Below are 20,636 nucleotides of genomic sequence, written 5' to 3' on the forward strand. Positions count from 1 at the left end.
CTACTGTAAAGCATGGGGGTGGAAACATCATGCTTTGGGGCTGTTTTCAGCAAAGGGACCAGGACGACTGATCTGGGTAAAGGAAAGAATGAATGGGGTCATGTATCGTCAGATTTTGAGTGAAAACCTCCGTCCATCAGCAAGGGCTTTGAAGAGGAAACGTGGCTGGGTCTTTCAGCATGACAACAATCCCAAACATACTGCCCAGGTAATGAAGGAGTGGCTTCTTAAGAAGCATTTCAAGGTCTGGAGTGGCCTAGCCAGTCTCCAGATCTCAACCTCATAGAAAATCTTTGGAGGAAGTTGAAAGTCCGTGTTGCCCTGAAACAGCCCCAAAACATCATTGCTCTAGAGGAGATCTGCATGGAGGAATGGGCCAAAATACCAGCAACAGTTTGGGAAAACCTTGTTAAGACTTAAAGAAAACGTTTGACTGCTGTCATTGCCAACAAAGGATAGACAACAAAGTATTGAGTTGAACCATTGTTATTGACCAAATGCTTATTTTCTACCACAATTTACAAATAAATACTTTTTAAAAATCCAGACAATGGGATTTTCAGGATTTTTTTTGTTGAGGTATAGCTATGATGAAAATTACAGGCCTCTCTCATCTTTTCAGAACTTGCACAATTGGTGGCTGACTTTGTCCCACTGATGTATGACATAAAGTTTAACAGTCACAAAATCCAGAAGCATTTCAGCAGTAAACAGTATGAATGGAGAACCTGTGCTGGGAAAGCCAGTTTAAAGGAGATGGTGTGATAAAAGTCTCAATGATAAAGGGCAGTCTGCTAACTGAAACAGCAGGTTGTCCGTGTCGTAAAAACAATAGATCTTCCAGGAAAACTGAAACTGTGATGTTTGCAGTTCGGTCTTTTGCTACATTTGCTGTTTGTTGGTTATGGTCTGCCATATCCCTTTAACAAATGAAGAATGTTTCGGAAAACGATGACAGTTTTCATCAGAATGTGGTTTGGGGTGCCATTGCTTACACAGTGTCACTTTGCATGGAAGAAGGATGCTGACGTTCCGTGTGTCTAGTCTAACAGAGGAGTTTAAATGAGCTATAGCAAAACTGGAGATGACCTCATCACAGTCCGGGCATTCAGTTGTGCCAAGCCCTGTTCCTAAAGTTTCTGCAAGATAAAAATGGAAGCCAAAAGAGGCAGTTCTTCAGGCTCTGGCAGCATTTAGACACAGAAATGTTGTTAAACAGGTGCAGCACAGATGTGCTGGCTTTGTTTTGAGCCCATCTCAGCAGCCGGGGTGCAGAATATCTGCAGATGATAAAAGAAAGCTGGTTGTAGATCAAATTAAAACGCACAAAGAGCCAGTAAGATGTGCAAGTTTCTAAGGTAACACAAGGCTAGTGGAGGAGATGGGGAACATATATAGAGAAAAAAAAACTGTCTTGGAAAGACATGAGGGAGAAGGGAGGAAGGCAGAATGAAATTCTTGTTTTTCATGTTATTTCATCTCTAGAATATATGGACACACGAGGATCCATCGTGTTTACTGTGTTTGGGGCAGCTTCTCTTCATCACATTCTGTCAGGATGTAAAATAATTTTGTCATCAAGGAGATTTACATGGATGCATAATCAAAAGTCGAAATGTTTCACATCAGCTATAGAAGGAAAATGCAAAGATATAAATGCAGCAAAGCCAAAAAAGCAGGAAATGGAGTTTGTTTGTGAAGGAGGAGAAAGCTGCAGAACTCTGGTGCCCTGTGAAAAGGCCAGTTAGTCTGTTGGATGAAGATGGAAACTGGCAATTGAGAAACTACTTTGAAGGCAAGTCTTTAGTTTCTCAGAGTATTGCCTGCACAAACCTGAGGCCAGATTTGGTGTTGTGTTCTGAGTCAGAACATTTTGTACATTTCCTGGAGTTCACTGTTCCTCTCTGAGAATGCTGTATGAAAGGAAGAACCTAAATACCCTGAGATGGCTGCAGAAGCAGAGGGATTTGGAGAGAAAGCTGGAATCCACTTGGTGGCGATGGGTTGAAGGACATGCCTGCCTGACCCCTGAAACGCTGGTTCTTAAGATCTACCACGCTGCCTGTTCTCCAGCTTCTTACTGCTGATTACCTGAATCAGCAGAAGTAGTGCAGAGAGAACCGGTAAACAGGCAGGGTGGTAGATCTCGAAGACTAGGGGTTGCACACCCCTATTTTAGGAGGTTTGTGGCAAAGTCAGTTTGCTCTCTGCAAGGAGGGTTGGATATTAAAGAGTGGAGCCTAAAGCAGAGAATTAACTGAACAACCAAGACTGCTGCTGGCGGCTGTGAGTTCTTGTGGAAAAAGATAAAGGATGCAGTAAGGGGATGTATCAGGTGATTGCAAAACCTAGGAAAACGACTTGATGCAATGTCTGGCTTTTATTTTATTGAGATGTTTGGGAGAGAGCAGTTGTTGTGTTCCAAGAAATGTTTTTAAAGATGGTTTGCTTAATGCTAACAGGGAGATGAGGCTATTTTAAACTTGATTGGTTTGTCTGTCTTTTTGTTTTGTGAAGGAGCGTTTACTGGGCTTGCTGGTTTAAATGAAGTGTTCGGTGAGAGTGGGGTAAAGTCTGTCTGGCTGGTATTCTAAGGAAATTGTTAAATTGCTATTTAATGTTTTAGCTGAAAGTCTACATTTACCTTCACATATTTTCTTTTCTGTTCCATCGTCTCTTCTGGTTGAGGCTTGTCAGTGAGCCCAAACTGGTTGGGGAGAGTTTATTCTGTCCTGACATTAATCCATTTTTCTCGTGAGTTTGGCATTTCAATCTTGGAGACTGGCACTTAGCAGGATAATAGTTGGGGCTGGCTAGTTGTTCGTATTGTGATTGCTTATTGTTGGCTAATTGGCAACTTCATTTTATATTGCTAGAGGGTGCAGACAAAGAGGGAGGCGGTTTTCTGGAACACTGTTTAGTTTTCTTTGTGTTGTAGGTCAAATTCAACAAAACAAGTTTTTGAGAAGGTGCCCACATGGAGACCGCACTGACCTGTTTGCACCCCTACACCCACAACACAAGTGTGAGCGCTTTTCACAAGGCCACATAAAGGATTTTTGTGTTTTTATTTCCTCAGCTCATATAATGCTTAAAGCTGTTTGTGTTTTTTGCATTGTTCATGAAAGGAGCCAGAACATCAGACAGAACTATTAAGGACTCTGACTTGCTGCTTTGTAATCTTACCCAAAGTGAGGTAAATCGCCCTTTTTTGAAACTGCATCAAAGCGTCATTCCATTGGTCAAATCCAAGTTTGTTGTGTCTCTAAGTTTGACTGTAAAGATCACCTTGTTTTGGTTTGACATTTTTCTTCTGCAGAGTTCTGAACCCCTGTTGTCAGGAAAATCAAGTTAGTGCAGAAAAACTGTTCCAGCTTTTGCTCAAAGAAATCCTGTGCTGCCTGAATTAACACAATTGTTGTGGTAAAATTCCTTCACTACTTAGTGCACAATATGGTGTGTATACCATATTGTAGAGCTGTCTGAATCTATATTCCATAATCCTTTTTTTTTTCATCTTCTAAACCCGTTTTGTCCTTTTTGGGGTCACAGGGCAGCTGGAGCCTATCCCGGCCACTCATGGGCAAAGGCAGGGGACATCCTGGACAGGTCACCAGTCTGTCGCAGGGCCACACACACCCATGCACACTCACATTCAGACCAATGAACAATTTAGATTAACCAATTAACCTAGGAAGCAAGTTTTTGGATGGTGGGAGGAAGCCGGAGTCCCTAGAGAAAACCCACACATGCACAAGGAGAACGTGCAAACTCCACACAGTAAGGTCCCCATTGGTGTTCTGTTTCAGGTCCCCCAGCCGGGACTTGAACCGGGGCCCTTCTTGCTGTGAGGTGGTGCAGTGGTTAGCGTCACCGCAGTGATTGGCAAATATAGGCTATGATGCATTGCACTTGAATTATTTTTCATGTGAAAAAATGTTTTTTTGTTGTTGTTGTTGGTTTTTTTTTATAAACCATGCTAGTTTTCATCATTGGAACACAGCAGATTCATAAATAGTCTTTGTGAAATGTTTATTTTTATTAGGTTTTTACTTTGGGATATCAGTGACATCACATGTGTCATTAACAAAAAAATGAACGAATTGCTTTCAAAATCTAGGGCACTAGATATTCCCGCACTAGATAGTTTTTTAGTTGTTGCGGATTAGGGAGGGAATTTGGACGTTGCCTATGATTTTTGTATCCTAGGCAGATGTGGATATTGTTTGTTTTTACATTCAAAAAGTTGAAAAGTTCACCAGTCCATGGCATGGTAAGAAATTCATTCCTAAGTCAACTTGTGAAGGAGGATAAACTGTAGATGGAAACTGGGGAGCATGCAAATTCCACACAGTCAGAACCCAGCTGGGATTGGAACCAGGGCCCCCTCTGGGTCAGGTGAGAGTGGGCACCAAACAAACAAGTTTGATGATGTGCTGATACGTCTACATTCCTAATTGTCCTTCTCTACCTCTCACCTTTTTAACAGATATTTGCAATCTTTGCAGATGTCCAGAGTTGTTTCCCTGCTTGTTTCCTCACTATTCATACTCTCCAATCATCCCATCTTCCTTGAGCTATGCCTCTCGTTTTTCATATCTCTGAGATTCCTCTGCCCGCTCTTCTAATTAACAAACTAATTGCAGCGCTCTGAGTCGTGGGTGGAGGAAAATGACACTCCACCTCGCTCTTTCATTCATAAAAATAATACCTGCATTGTGCTGTAATGGAGAGGGGGAGCATGAAGGTTTTTTTGAGATGCAACAGGAGATCAAAGACTGCTCCTTTGATCATATTAACATACATCTAACTGAAGGACAGAACATGACTGTAAAACATGGATATGAGGTTTGAGTTGTCTTCCTCTGTGTTGTAGTTTTTTGTCCCCCAACAGGAGAGTTCATCTCCCACTACGAGCACCTTGTTGGTTGTGGCCCACAGGATCTGACTGGTCCAGAAATTAGATCATGCTTTGGCCAGGGTGCCAAAGCACAGAGGCCTCCAACACTCCCCGCCTTCCCAAACACTCCTCCCACTCATGAACGTGGGCTCTGACACTTTCAAACACATGCTCCCATATGTAAACACCCATATCACACAATTATAAGAACACACAAACTACAGAGGATATTTCTGACTGCACACAGTGAGCTCCACGGTATTGCCCTGTAGGACTCTATGACATTTGCAGTTATGTGCTCGATTTGCTCCTTTTTTTGATTTATTTTATGTGTGCTTCATATACCTTTGAAGGGTGACTTTCTAAATTATCTCTAAATTTAAAGATTCACTTTTTGGTGCTTTTAACATGATCTTGTGGATTTTTTTTCATGATGGAGGACATCTATAAAGAAAATAAAGATGAAAATAGCATTTTTTGAGTATTTCTTTATTCAAATTGTTTTGAATCAGGAGCAGACGAAAAATATGCTGTTCATGGTAGGTTGTTTTACATGCCATGGAGATAATTTTGTCTTTGTTTTATGTCACAAAGTGCTGCTTCTCAGCTTGCTAAGTAGTTTCTGTTCTTCTCTCTGGTTTTCCTCTAATCTTAATGTAACACCATTTCTAAAGTCCCGTCTTCCACTATATTAAACTACATTTGGCCTCCTACCCTACTACACTCTTAGCACAGTCACCGTCACCAGCCTCTGTCATCTTCATTCTCCATCATGATAAGTTATGCAAGAAAAAGAATCTGGAGGAAAGCAGTTCTTTGCGGGTTCAAGTCTGGTGAATTTCTCACTAGTCTCTTCATTAAACTAAAACGTTCTCAGTTTTCCTCCTCCTAGTAGGCGAATTTGGGCGAACTGTAAGAACATTTTGGCTCAGTTGCCAATTATGTTACAAAACCACCACTGTCCCTCAAGCTGTTGCTATTCTTGGACGCCGCTGCAGAGGACTCTCAAAGGATCTGCTGCCCCCTGCTGGCCAAAAACTGTCAGATCTGATTACATAAAGCAGGTCTGTGTGTGAGTCATCCCCCCCAGTGAGGACAGATGGGGGGCTGTGTGCTGTGGGTGGAGAAAACAGCAGTGGGGTGTGAAATGAGGGCTTCCCTCAATCCCAGTTTGCTCCTTATTTTACTTGTATTATTTTTCTAGATCACTAGAATCAATGATTTAGTTTGGCTTCTTTTTCAGATGCAGCTTTTACTGTGAATTTAATTATGCTGGTGTATTTTTAAAGAAAATGTCAAACGTCTGCTTGGAAATAATTATAACACACTGAATACATTTTGCTAGTTGTATGGAGTCCAGTGTAGAAATATCATATTGTAGACAGAGAGTTGTGCTTTGCTCTAATTATAAATCACAATGCTTCCTTTGAACATTTTCACATATAAAAAAAATGTTACTAATAACTACAGCTTTATCCTTTCTGTTACATTCATTTCACCTTTAATGACGTGTTAAGATAATCCTTGTGAATCTTTGAGATATTTTTTAATAAGTTATGTAATCATCCATGCTTGTGGCCATCAAAGACTAGCCATGAAATATGGACCTTTCATCTACCATTTATTTTTAACTAGGTTCAGCTGTGACAAGCATACTGATTTTGACCTAACAAAATGTATTAATGATAATCAACGCATAATCTTCACTAATTAACCCTTGTGCTATCTTAGATGACCCCATCCTTCCATTGACGTGTTCTCCCTATCATGACAAATGTGGATAAAGGTGGACAGGATTTCATGTAATCCATGGACACCAGTGAGGATCACAAATCATTGAAGAAAAAAGGTTCAGCGCACTGTCTAGTGGGTGTAGATGACCCATCTCCCAATGTTAAAGTGCCTAGGACAGCACAAGGGTTGAGCAATCCACTTTGATTCAAGCATTTTCAGACTGGAATTGTGATAAGTAATTTCTGGAGTATTGTAACATCTTTGAAGTTACAAACTGAGTTATGATATAAAGGTAAACAAATTATTAAAACATAATAGGGGTGGGATTACTTAAGGTTGCTTCCTCCCACTCATTTTCAAGCAGTTAAACTGTTTTTTTTAAATGCACATTTCAGGGATTCAGTGTGTGGTGTTCTGTATCTATAAGATTTATGATTTAGAGTGATAATAATGGCAACATCTACTTGTGTATATGGATATGTATCTCTTTTACTTTTAATTTTCAAATCATATGACTGATCATCTTAAGTTTGACATTCATCAGTTATTTTCTAATCCGTTTTGTCCCTTTCGGGTCACAGGGCTGCTGGAGCCTATCCCAGCCACTGGTGGGGCGACACCGTGGACAGTTCGTCAGTCTGTCACAGGGCCACAATCACACACCCATGCACACTCACATTCACACCTATGGACAATCCAACTATTTTTTTTATCTTTGCAGAAACTTTGAAATACGTCCAATATTTTCTTTTTCTTTGTTTTCTTTGTCTGATAGTGATAGATATTTTTGTGTTATGTAGACCAAATATGGCCCAAAGGTCCAAAGCTGTAGCTCCTCCATGTGTTGGTGGACACATGTGGCCTCAATAAGATAGCTTTGACATGGGTTAAAGCAAGTCTAAAAAGGCCAGATGTCACCAAAAGGCTCAGATAAACTGTTTGTGGATTTTATTTTACCCTATTTGTGTAGTTTAAGCAGCTATGTTTAATTTTAACCAGTTCTGTCATTTAAAGCCAAAGGTTTTGCTTCAGCCCTGAAACAGACTGGTGACCCGTCTAGGGTGTTCTCACCCTTGGCCCAATAATACCTGGGCTAGGCTCAAGCAACCTATGACCCTGAAAGGGATCAAGTGGATTTAGAAGATGGATAGATGTTTTGCTATTAAAGCTGAACAAACTTTGCGTTACATGACACAAAAAAAACCCAAAAAAGTCACAATTTTATCACAAGAGCATCTATTGAGCACAAAAACATTAATACTTTTCTGCTTACAACTGTGTCTTTTATAAAGCCCTATGAGTCTGTGCAAAGGCTCACTCGCACCGTTTTTAACAATATTTCTTATTCTACATAAAAATTATGCCATAATAACATTGAAACAATTAAGTAAACAATTAAGGCTAAAATAATACAGTGAGAAGAAGATGATCTGCCTTCACACTTGAAGATTTATTGTTAGTTTGCCTTGTCAAACCACTATGGTGAGCTTACAATGTAACTTTTGGATCTTTATTTGTTACTGTTTTGAAAGAAGTGACATTTTTTCAAATAGTTACCAGCTGTGATGGAGAGGTAAAGCAGTCAACCTCTGAGTGGAGGATCACAGGTTCAGTTCTTGCCTTGCTCGCCCATATGTCAAAGCGTCTTTGGGGAAGACGCTGAACCCCACATTGCCCCTGGTGGTTACAGGTTGGCACCATGCATGTCAGTGGTGTGTGTATGTGTGTGTGTGTGTGTGTGTGTGTGTGCATCGGTGAATGGGGCTGTGAGTGTAAAGCACAGGAAGTAAAGTGCTAAGTAAGTATACACCATTTACCATCTACCATAGCTGCAAAGGATTTAAAACGTCTATCGGAAAATTTGTACAATAACACAGAATTTAAGAGCAAAAAAAAGAAACTTTTATTGTGAAATTAACAGAAAAAAGTAACAATCCTTGGCAGTGCGAACATGTTGGATGTTCATTTATAAAAATAACTTTAATGAAAAGGTAAATATTTGATTGGTTTTAGAACACTTTATGACGCAAAGTGACGTCAGGTGGCAATGCAAAGAACAACTGGAGGCTGAAAGCAGAGCGTGAGCACTGAGGTCTGGTGTGAGTGGTTACTGAGTGAAGCGTCAACAGGAAAAACAATTAATCGGGATTGAAACAAATGAAAACAAATCAATCTGCTGACTCAAATCATTGATCTTTCACCTGAAGGCAGACAGGATGTCACACAGACTGCTTTCACCTGGACAAATGAAAACCCCACTGAGCTCCTAATGATCCTGCCAGGTTAGGTGAGAAGCACAAAATACACAAAAAAAGCAGAAAAAATAAACAAAGAGGTGGACAAAAAAAACTACTTTTCATCTGTGTGACAGGAAAACATCAGGATAAAATATATTTTTGTGAATATATTTACACAAACTAGGGACTGACAGAAACCTTTCTTAAGATGATTACAGATAAAAAAGTTAATAATGTAACATCACAGTGATTGGTTGAACTGCATTGAGCTTCTTCTGGATCCATTTTACGCCACTCTGCTCCTGTTTTTTTTTTTTTAAAAAGCGTGCTGCCCGACGTAGATAGAGAGTCTGAGGACGGAGCTGCTTTGGTGGCTGCCCTGGTAGTTGAGCAGGGGGTTAATGGAAACCATCTCCAGGTCCAGCGTGTATTCTCTGGGCCCTGACACAGAGCGGGCCAGCACCAGCATGGCGCTAAGGTTATTGATTTGCTGCAGAAAACAACACACATGTTCCTGAACACATTGCTATGACAGGAGGTAACATACTGTTACACATGAACCCCTGTCATTCATGCCTGACCAGAGGAAGAACCACAGAATTAAAAACATTTGTCCAAATGCAACATCTTCTCTTTTATGGCTCTTTTTTTTTTTTTTTTTTAGCTGTTTCAACCCTTTATGCAAGCAATTGTTCAGTTTTTACAGGGCTGTCTGCTTTCTTTCTTGGCTTTTGCAATCTTTCTAATAGTTTTAAAATATTTATAATTTTTATGCACACTAAAAAAATTCTTGAACTCCACTTTTAATTTAGAAAATAGCATTTAGCTCTTCCTTTTAAGCAATGACTTGGTTGTTCAGCTTTGTCCAACTTTTTAATGTTATCCAAAAATGTGTCAAACAACACTTGACTTTTACCGTTTATAGTCAAACCTTTTCATTGCTTATCAATTTGAACAATAGCTAAACATTATTCAGCTAATTTATCTTTTTCCATTTATCTCGCAGTTGTTTTGTGGTTTTGTTTAGCTTTATTCACCAAATTTAACATCTAACTCAACAGTTTGAGAGCTAAACAGACTTTTATCCATTTTTGTGGAAGTTTTAGGACAAATTTCGATTTAGTTAGCATTTAACATTTACTTTAGTCCTTAAGGTCTTTATTAGGGTTTTTACTTTTTAGTCCTGGCTGCCAAAACTTTTTTAAACAAAGTGAACATTATTAAGCTCATGAACCTTGACTGTTGTAAAGAGCAATGGGACTTTGTTAGAATCTAATTAGGATTGTGTTAGTATTTAAATCTGCAGTTTTATTTAGTTTTTATGGGGCGTTTTCATAGTTGGGGTTGAAGAGAAGCTTCGGCCTTTTTCCTTGTCTAACAGCATTTAGGATGAAACTTAGATTTTAATAAGTATTTTGCTGTTTAGACAATTTTGGGATTTATCATACAACAAAAGCTCGTTTTACATCAGTTGTTAAAAACCTAAACCATTAACTTGCATTAGTTTAATTTTTTTATGCAAATATAGCTAAAATTAAAGTAGTATTTGATGCATTCATTTAAAGTTTTTTTAAATTTGCTGCAAGATTTAAAATCTTCAGAAATGAATCTTCTGCTTATAAAATATAGTTTTTTTTCATATATAACTTCTTGGTCTTACAGACGTTCTAAGTATTTTTCACTTTTAGTCTTTCAACTGACGATCCAAGCTCTCTGTGATTCTTTTTCTCTTTCTTGTCCTTTTTGGGAGAGTATATTGGTCATCCAGTCTGGTTCATCTGTCTTGGTATTTCTTTTTTTTTTACATCCACCTTACTGCACAAGGTGCAGTAAGGTGGATGTAAAAAAAAAAAAAAATTACATAGATCAAAATGCAGGTATTACCGTATAAGAATTTTGCCTAACTAAAATGTTTTTTGATAAACAAAATTGATCAATACTTATGCTCCTAAGTAAGAATTTCTCAGAGTTTTTCTTTCTTTAATGGCTAAATTGATGTTGGCAAATTTAAAGAGCCAAAGAAAATGACAAGTGAAGGAAAAATCCCTCAAGTGCAGCCGTGGTAATGTGAAGTTTTATGTTGAACTGGTTTATAAAAAGAGTTTTGTTGATAACTTTAAATGTTTAACACTCTGAAAATAAATAAAAAAGATACATTTAGGGTTGGAGGGATGTAAAGGCTTTTAAGGCAGCAACAACGTCATAAAATGCATATTCTTTTACCTTTTGTCATCTGTAAATTAAACAAGCTTACCGGGGATAAAATAATCAAAAGCCTGAAGAAATGTGAAATTACCTGTAAAGCATCCATTCTCATTGAATTTTTTAAACACTGATTGAGCTGTATTCATTAAAGTAGAAATTCTTGAATCAAGAACAAAGTCTCTGTTTCCAACTCACCACTTGTGCCTTTTAAAAGATTGTTGGTTAGGATTTGTGTTCATTTAAACCCTGTGCTGTGGTTGTTATTAAACCAGTCATTGCACTCCCTGTAAAGCCTACTAAAGCACTCACCCTGATGTAAAAGTCGCCGTTGTCGTCCCCAGAACGGATGCGAAAAGTGTTGTAAGCCCCCACAGACACGCTGGTGGCCTGGATCTGGAAGACGTCTGAGGGGACCGTGCGCTCTGAGGTGATGCTCATGTAGCGGTGGACCACAGAGAAAGGCAGGTCTCGGCAGACGGGGTTAATGATGGGACACACACAGCGGCTGCTCCCACACAGATAGAGAACAACCCTTGATTAGAGTAAGCGACGCCAGGGAATTCATACATCTGCCAACAGAGGGTGCAGCTTCCCAGTCACAATAAAATCTTTTTTTTGTGTTTTTAACATGCGCTTAAAATTGCATTTCTAGGAATTTCTTTTTCCAAACTGTTGTGAATCAGAAGCAGATGAAAAATGACGATGGAAAAAGAGTGTATTTGTCATTTAGACGCTACAAATTAACAGGCTACATGCTCCCCTGCTCTCATCTTTTCCGATGAATCCACTTGCAGACACATAGATCCATATAAGTCTTCATTTTCCTCGTCTGAGCTGGAATCTGACTCTAAACTGTACGGCTGGATCGCTCCAATATTGTTCGCCACTTTTGTTGCAGCTGTAATTTTAGTTTGGGGGCGTGAGGGGCTGTAAGATAGCAGGAGAGTGTAAACAGATGGGTGACGGGAAGTAGGGGTGGGCTTACTCCGCACCAAAAGTCCAGCCCACAACTTAGAGGTAAATTTCTGATGAACTCCTGCCACTTTGCAGAAACTCTGCCCTAGAAAATGACACAGGTTTTTGGAATTATGCTAAAAATGGCGTAATCAGGATTAAAAGTCGACTGGGAATGTTTCTAGAAGTAATCAAACAATGAACGGAGTGGCTCCTTAACCACCTTCATGTTTTTCTGACACGCTTTTCATGCCTAGAAATCGTTAATGTTCAGAACCACCTGCTGCAGTTTGTTCACAGCTGTAATAGTTAGCTTTTTGCGCTGAAACACATAGAAAAGCAAACACTGTAATGTTGGACCCAGACGTGGAAAAAGTAATGGAGGTAATTTTACAGTCTGAGCTGCAGTCAGCATTGGGGCTGATTATACTCTGTGTTGATAGCCAGCACATACTTCAGTAATGAGGAAAAGGTGTGTTTGGGTAAGACGACACGCCACCTCTCACTCACTTGTCAGACACTTGAACGTAGGGGTCCTGGCAGCGATCGTTGTCCACACACTGGTACCGCCCGTGGATGTTCACACAGGTCTGTGTGTCTGTGCACTGGTGCTCACCTGTTTCACATTCATTTATATCTGCAGAGGACACACAGCTCGTCAGGATGGAACGGGACCTGACAGGACAGCTGCCAGGGCATGAATGCATATTGACCCAGAGCAGCATTCGTGACTCTGTCAGAGCACCAAGGGAGAAATGAAGGCAGGCCAGCATTACCCTGGCAAGTCCTGGTGCCCTGCAGCTGGTATCCCTCTGGACACACACAGGAGAACTTCCCGGGTTCATTAACACACTGGAATTGGCACAAGTAGCTGGAGAAGCTGCACTCGTCGATGTCTGACGGAACACATGGGGAGGTTTTATCAGCTGCACAACAACATGGGGAAAGCGTGGAGCAGGAGAGTGGATTTGTACCATTACAAGTGAAACCGTCCTGGCCGAGCTCGTAGCCCTGATCGCAGCGACACAAAAAAGTGCCGTACGTGTTGTAACATCTCTGGGAGCAAGGGGCGCCCATCTCACACTCATTCACATCTGAAAGGAGGAGGACAGGTACAGCTGAGTGCTCTAGAGCTGCTGACACCTGTCAGTTTCATGCAACATGAATGAACACATTCTACCACAGCAGCATCACTATTTGAATTATTATTGTTATTATTCCTGAAGATTGTTTTTGTGGTTAATTTTTTTTAACTATTACAGTGATCCTGGTAGTTTGTCTGCTTGTTTTAAATAATTATCAGGGTTTTGTCTCTTTTAACCGGTTTAAACCTAACAATGGCCAATGATTCACTAGGAATCACAAGTTTTATTTTATTTAAAACATTTTTCAGCTTCATTCAATGCCTTTATTTATCCTGTTTAATTTAATAAATGTAATACCCATCTAAACACTAGGGGGCAGTGTAGTAAATAACAAATGAAACAAAGACAAATGATTAATAAATCCACTTATTGTTAAACAGGAAAGAGCCAAGGTTGAGATGTGTTCAATCCTGTCATGAGAGGAGCAAGGAGCAGTTAACTGTTTCAGAAATGTTTAACATATCCGGCTTTTTCCACACAACATTAAAAGATTCACTAATTTTTCTGAAATGTTTCTGTCATAACTGGTCATTAACAATAAGTTTATACATTAGAGGTTATGGGTGTTTTTTAATTATTAAATAAATGATGTTTTTAAACAGAAAAACACATTTGAGGAATATTTTACATTTTTAATTCATTAAACTTTGGAAATTCCTGTACATGTTAATTCAATATTTAATGGTACAAACCAACCGCAGGGAATTTTGTGTGTTTGTGTGTTTGTGTGAGCAACAAAAATTTGGAACAGTCTGGGGTTTAAACAAAAACATTATAAAAAATATTTTAAAGTTTAAAAATATCTATAAGCATATGGGCACAATACAAGAAAATATGATACATATAAATACTAAGATTTAAATAAATATGTGTTTATTAATATTGATGAAAATAATATTGTTATATTATCTTGAGAATAGAATCATAGTTTTTTTTTCATTATTATTTAGGGCGGGGCATCAACAAACTAAGTTTCTGCTTGCTCCTTTTCAAACATGCTTTTTTATTGAAATTAATATTGTTGTTGTAATTATTAGTGTTCTTATCCATTAACCTGTATTTATTTATTTATAATGAAGTTGTTGGATCCAGCCATAATTGTTCATGAAATCCAATTCCTTGGGGGGGGGGGGGGGGGGCTTTAAAATATATTTAAACATGTTAAAACATGTTCTTTCCCAAAAAGGGCAAAATAAAGTGAAGATGTGTTAAAATAAAGGTTTGATCACAAAAAAGCTTCTTTGTCTAGCATCAGTCCTGTTTCATTCACTATAGCAAAGGATTTTTTTCTCACCGATGCAGGAGCGGTTGTTTCCCGCCAGCTGGAACCCGGGCTCACACTGACAGGAGAAGGAACCGGGGACATTCACGCAGCGATGCTGGCAGTACCTGTACCTGCACTCATCAATGTCTAAAAAGGGTCAGACAAAAATAAACCTCAAACCTGACATGAGCTTTAAACTCCTCAACTCAAGGATGAAGACCGATCATCTCACCAATGCACTCCATGCCAACCTTCCTGTAACCTCTGGGGCACTGACAGGTGAAGGAACCCAGAGTGTTGATGCACTCCTGGCTGGGCTGGCAGTCGTGTTCATGTCGCACACACTCGTCCACATCTGGGAACATGGGTAAGGAGACATGTGAAATGTGGTTCAGAGGGCTTCATTCAGCGTGACACGGTGACCAGAATGTTCTTCACTTGCACCCAGTAGCTGAGAAAACCATACTGAGTCATGCTTTCTGTAGCGTTCCACATGAGCACCTTGCTGCCTTCTAGCAGGTTTCTAAAAACACAGCAGCTGCTTCGGTGTGAAATTGTCCAGATTCCTGCCCTCCCTGACTGCCTCCCATGGATTTCCATCCACTCCAAGCGTTGGCTACAGCCACCTGTCCCTCACAAAATGCAGCCGCTAACAACAAACAACAATCGATCACACACAAGCATGCTTGATCCCTCGTCCTCAGGCCACCTGTCTTGCTCCAGGATAGATAAGCAGACACCCACCCACGCAGCTGTCTCCATGCGACTCGTAGCCCACAGGGCAGGGGTTAAAGGGCACCGTGGGAGCGATGGGGGACTCTGAAGCGGCGATGACCGACGCCGAGCGAGGGAGGCACAGGTAACCCCCATAGTGGTTGAAGCACTTCATTTCCCCTTTGCAGGCATCAGGAATGGTCTCACACTCATTTATGTCTGAGGAGAGATTCAGATGGTCAGCAAAAGGCGACGTTTGTTCAGGGTTAATGATGAGGGCTCTGGAGTGATTGAAGAAGGAGTGCAGCTTTACCTCTGCAGTGGTCAGTTTGAGGGTCCCAGTGATACCCATCTGTGCATTCCTACAGAAACGAATGGAGAGAGCACGTGAGAAAATGATGGAAAGAAAGATGTCAGCAGTCCCTGTGAGCCAAGGTGTTGCATAATATACTCATAATTCATGACAAATCTTCAATAGTGGAGCACGAAAAAAGAAGCAGTGCAGCAGTAGAGAGGGGGACTTGTTTTCTCTGCTCGAGTGGTGAGCCAGCTGGTCTCAAACCCTGCCTCTGTTAAAGGGCTTGGTGACATTTTACACATCAACCCTGCTGCCAAATGTCACTACAGAAACTCACATTTCAGGGCCTTTGCTTAGAAAAAGAGGTCATTATCATCCAGAGGGGGGAAAATAAGCTACTGTGACCCTCATGGAAATAAAAAGTAAGGCCTGAAGGAACATGGTTTTGAAATCAAATTTAACCCCAGCATTGGCTACTTAAAAGTGGTGAGATGGAAACATTTATGTGGAACGCTGGCTGCAAAAAGAAAAGGCTGATCAGTGCAATTCATGCAGAACTATGAGCATCTCAAAGCAGACCGACAAACAAAAAAGGCAAGTTGCTGCTATAACACTTTACAAAACTATTTTATAGGTTTAGAGTTTAAAGAAAAGTGTCTTAATGCAGCAGCCACTCGGTTAGATTTTATATCCTTTGATTCGCTTATAGTTATAGATACTACAGGCTCCAAACTCTAGTCTAGATTTTAGGATGATAGAATCAGAGATTGTGGATTATAGAAAATTCTTCTCGTCACACTAAACTTCTTGAAAGAAACCTGAAGCACTTCACATGTGCTGCTAAACCTTCCTAAAGATGCTAAGTCTACAAGCAGGTTTCCCTGAAAGCTTCCTCCCAAATCCAAGCGTAGTAATAATTGAAAATTTTCAGGAGTGAAACTGAAGACTTCAGAGACTGCTATCCAAATGCAGCTACGTTCACTTCATACACATTTTTGTAATTCTTTTTTATTGTAGCTGCCTTTATGTTCACTGCAAAAACTGTCCCCTTAGAACTAATTCTTACCCGATTTTTTTAAGAAAGAAATCTTGACATTAAGAGATGTTTTCTCGATGGGGTTATTTTTCTTGCAATACACATAATAAGACAATTTCTTTTGAAATCAGGGTCTTTTTACTTTCTTGAGATTCAGTTTTTGTAGTGTTATCAGGTGATGATTAGATCAGTTTCATTGTAAATTCTCCTAATTCAAGACTCTTCAAAATCAATTGAATTAATTCTGAACCCGAACAAGCTCCCTTGACTCTTAGATTATCAGAAAGTCTCTGAAAGCTGAGATCTTGCCTGCATTTTAACCTTTTGAAGTTTGATCAAATCAATAAAAATCAAAATGAAAGTAAAAAAGAAGGGAAGCTGGGAGGAGAGAATGAAAGAGGGAGAGCGGTCCATCCTTACCGTGTAGGTGTCAGTTTCTCTCTGCAACTGTGAAAGTACACTGTGGAGGAGCACTGACACACAAATGCACACACACAGATTTGACACACAAGCAGCCTGCATGCTAATACACTAACTGATGGGCAGTGGGGCCGGACTGCAAGTAAAAAACACACACACACACGAACACACACAACTATAAGCCAGGTGGCAGCGAGGTGAAGCTGAGATGCACAGTCAAGGAGTGGTATCTGCATCAGAAAGAGAGAAGGGGGGGGGGGCATTAAAAATTAACTTTAGTTACGTAAAAAGCACAGAATAAACTGAATCCGATTAAAAACTTTTGCCGCTTTCTTCTAAAAAAAAGGGAAAGTCAAGCATTTTCTTTAGAGGTGAATGAACACACAGACGGTCGGCCTTGTGGATTTTCAGCGTCTGCGAGCCAAACAGAGCTCCTCTAGTTCACCAAGAATAAATAGAATGAACGAGTCTGCCAAGTCAAAACACAAACACCGTGACAACTTTCGACTGAAAATAGAGTCAACATCTGAGGAATATTTTTATATTAACTGCTCACAAAAGGCCCTCTGTGTCCATGTGTTGGCAGTCAGGGGGGAGGCTGCAGAGCTGCAGACCCTGCCTCCTGCATGTTTCGCAGCAGCATCTCCCACTCAGGCGCTTGCCCTTAAATGTGTTCCTACTTTTATATTTGGATCTACTGAGATAAAACCCAAATCGACATTTGCTCAAGTTTTTCCAAGTTACTTATTTCGTCTTACAAAGGTTTTTACATTAATTTTTGGGTTTTTTAGTGGAACCTACTGGAATTTTATGTGCAAAAGGAGGAGAGGGAACATCTTTTAGAATACCACGCAAATACAGGGTTTTTTGCTGTTGTGAGTCTGATAAGGTCTGCTGAGGTCAGAGGGGTGTAATGCACGAGTTCATGAGAGGTCACACTGTAAGGCAGCTGCAATGTGACCTTTCACCAAAAAGAGCAGCTGAAATCACGGAGAAGGACGTCCCCTTTGGATTATTTCAGAGGATCATTTAGCTCATTCAAAGCTGGTTTAGTGAAAACCTCTCAACCATGCTAACTGAAAGAACTGGATTCCCAGTTTTCTATTTGCTTGGCGTTCAGATGGACTGAGTCTCTTTACCTGTAGGCAAAATAACAATAAAAATCAACAGTCCGTCTCCTAGCAGAGCAAAGAGGTAGGAAAACAGGCTGATTACGGGAAAGTTATAATCACAGGCTGTGTGCATGTACAGTCTCCAGCTCTGATATAAACTCCAGTGGCCACGTTTGCAGGAACAGCTTATTGTTGTATTTGTGGTTTAAACAAACAGAAGGCAGCAGGGTGACTCGGACACCCTCAAATTCTGCTTGGATGACATCACAGGCCATTTGTGACCCTTGCAGCCAAAGAAGAAAACCCCAACACGCTGTTACTGCAACCGCGGTACGTGACCTCTCACGGTTCGGCCTTCTTCCACCGACAGCCAGCAGGAATGCATCCTAAAACCACCCAAAAAACAAACTGACCATCATTCAGGGGTCGAGCAGCGAGGATGAATGGGTGTTGCCCTTCTGCGACTGCACATCAAATGGTGGTGGACCGTGGAATGCCCATGAAAAGGATGTGGGCTCCTCAAGTCAGCTGGGATGCCCTGCTAACTGCCATGCTTCCCAGAGTATAGAGTTCTGGGAAACCCCCCATGGTTCAAATAACAGGACATCTGGAGCCAAACCTTCAGCCACTGCTCCCCTAAACTCTCATGTCTCCACAGGATGCGTAGGAGGATGTCAGAGGATGTGGCTCTGACCCACAGCTTCATTGTTTGAGTGCGACCACCACTGGAAACATGCATTCACTTATTGATTAGTCAGTTCAATAAAATCCATTACTCTTTATTTTTATTATTTAACTACATTTGACTTTTATTTGTAATATTTTATTCAAGATGCAAAAAGAAAGTTTCTGTACCTCTTACCAAATCTAAGAGAAAAACTGGATTTGAATGACCTAACGGACCACTTACAAAATCTGAGGATATTCCCTCAGTTTTCCTTTGTGATCAAATAATCTTAACAAATAACAAATTACCTATTTACTGACATTGTACAATATTTATTCAGCTGTTTCTTTTTTGGATCAAGTGATCCAACAAAAAACTATTAATGAAATGCTAATGCAAAAAAATACATTCCTGTAGTCTGTTCCTGTGAACATTTGAAATTTGGCTGGAACTCCTCAGAGCCGCATCATGTTGACCCACGTTTAGATTTACACAGTCAGTCCAATTTAACAGGCAAGATGTCAGGCAGCTTATTAAAGTCACCATGTGCACAGACCCTAAAAAAAACCACAGCTCAACCCCACGCGCACACACACACGTGCAGGATGCGCAGCAGCCCAGGAACACGGGACTTCCTGCTATTACCAAATCAGTCTACACCTAGGGGTTGTGCGTCTTTAGCACATTTTCAGAGATGATGGATGCAGTTTCACCAAGTGCAGTTGACTTTGTCAGTGATCTCAGGGTGATGCTGCTCCATCCCTCTGCAAAGCAGAGGCCTGACTGATGAGCGTTTGCAGACAATGTGACACATGAAGAAGTGCAACACTCACAGGAACATGGCTGCTTCCGAAATTACCACCTGATTGATGGCGTTAATGCGGCGCTGTCTTGTACGGGCATGTGTTTGTGTTTCAGAAACATGAGTGAGGCTTTAAGTGACTACCCTGAGGACTGTGACACTGACTTTGTTCAAAAATGAGGAGGCAGAGGCATTTTGCAATATACAGCCCCATAAAATAAGTCCTGTGAGTCACTGCTTCTCTTCCTGTCTAACCTCCTATTACAGCCTGAGCCAGGAAGCAAACTGCAGCCACGTTATCTTGGCTCCTGAGAGAAGCCAGGTGCAGCTTGGAGAGCGGAGCAGACAGCAGGGCATGGGCACAGCTGTGACGTGGAAGGCCTGTACCAGAGAGGTGGGCAGGAGGTTCATCTCCCTCATTTCACACAAAATTCTTGTAAACTTCACAACTTATACACTATTTCTCTATTTGAAACATAAAAAAAAAAAAAAGAAGAAAAAACTTGGAGACTCACTGAAGCCTGGTCTGCTGGGTCTGTGAGTGTGCCTCAGACCTGTGTGTCCGGCCGCGCTGGTCCAGGATGAGCTGGCGCTCCAGAGTGGTCCTTTAAACTCCTGCCTGTGTGACCCTGAGAGGGAGCGGCGAGACCGACAGCTGGAGCAGATGAACACATGCAAAGGGAGGGAAAGAAGAGACGAGGGAGGGAGGAGAAAGGGACAGCCCATTCTTACCCCCCCTCTGGCCCCCTGCACTGCCATCCTCCACTCTCTAAACCCCCTCTCCCTGACCCCCCAGGATGCAAATTCCTGGTCTGTGGGCCAAATACCAAATCTGTCCAAATCACAGGGACAAAACACACACACACACACGCGTCCATCTTTTTTCCCAGTAACCCCCCCCGTCCTCCTCGTACTGGTCCCACAACACACCTGGTTTCATTTAAAATAAACCCCCGCAAAAGCCCCAAGCTCTCCCACCCCTTTCCCATGTACCCCCCATTTATCTATACTTACCTCCCCCATCTTTTCCTCGCCCCCCCCCATAAAGCAACCAAAGCTCTTGCTCTGGTCCAATCTGACACGGATATTTATAGCTGGGGAGAGCAAAGTTAATGGAATGTGGACAAAAAAATTATAGAGTGGAGGAG

At 41.0% G+C, this 20,636-nt stretch overlaps 1 protein-coding gene across 1 annotated transcript; it reads right to left on the minus strand.

Annotated features, from left to right (window-relative positions):
* Positions 1-8,513: 8,513 nt before the first annotated feature.
* efemp2a (EGF-like fibulin extracellular matrix protein 2a) lies at positions 8,514-20,174 on the minus strand. Its single transcript, XM_023959063.2, has 11 exons — positions 20,004-20,174; positions 16,908-17,137; positions 15,467-15,515; positions 15,184-15,372; positions 14,672-14,794; positions 14,470-14,586; positions 13,005-13,124; positions 12,807-12,926; positions 12,541-12,667; positions 11,386-11,581; positions 8,514-9,361 (listed from the first exon to the last, which is right to left on the minus strand). Exons 2-11 carry the CDS (start codon positions 17,007-17,009, stop codon positions 9,188-9,190), a joined length of 1,317 nt encoding a protein of 438 aa, XP_023814831.1. The 5' UTR covers positions 17,010-17,137; positions 20,004-20,174; the 3' UTR covers positions 8,514-9,187.
* Positions 20,175-20,636: the final 462 nt, after the last annotated feature.

This window comes from Oryzias latipes, chromosome 10, assembly GCF_053564925.1.
Source record: "Oryzias latipes strain Hd-rR chromosome 10, Olatipes_Hd-rR_3.1".
NCBI classification, from domain to species: domain Eukaryota; kingdom Metazoa; phylum Chordata; class Actinopteri; order Beloniformes; family Adrianichthyidae; genus Oryzias; species Oryzias latipes.

Coding starts and splice junctions, on each gene's coding strand:
- efemp2a (XM_023959063.2), bottom strand. CDS start 17,009: ATGCAGGCTGCTTGTGTGTCAAATCTGTGTGTGTGCATTTGTGTGTCA. Junction 14,587..14,671: donor GGTTGGCATGGAGTGCATTG/GTGAGATGATCG, acceptor GACCCTTTTTAG/ACATTGATGAGTGCAGGTAC. Junction 12,927..13,004: donor GGACGGTTTCACTTGTAATG/GTACAAATCCAC, acceptor GTGTTCCGTCAG/ACATCGACGAGTGCAGCTTC.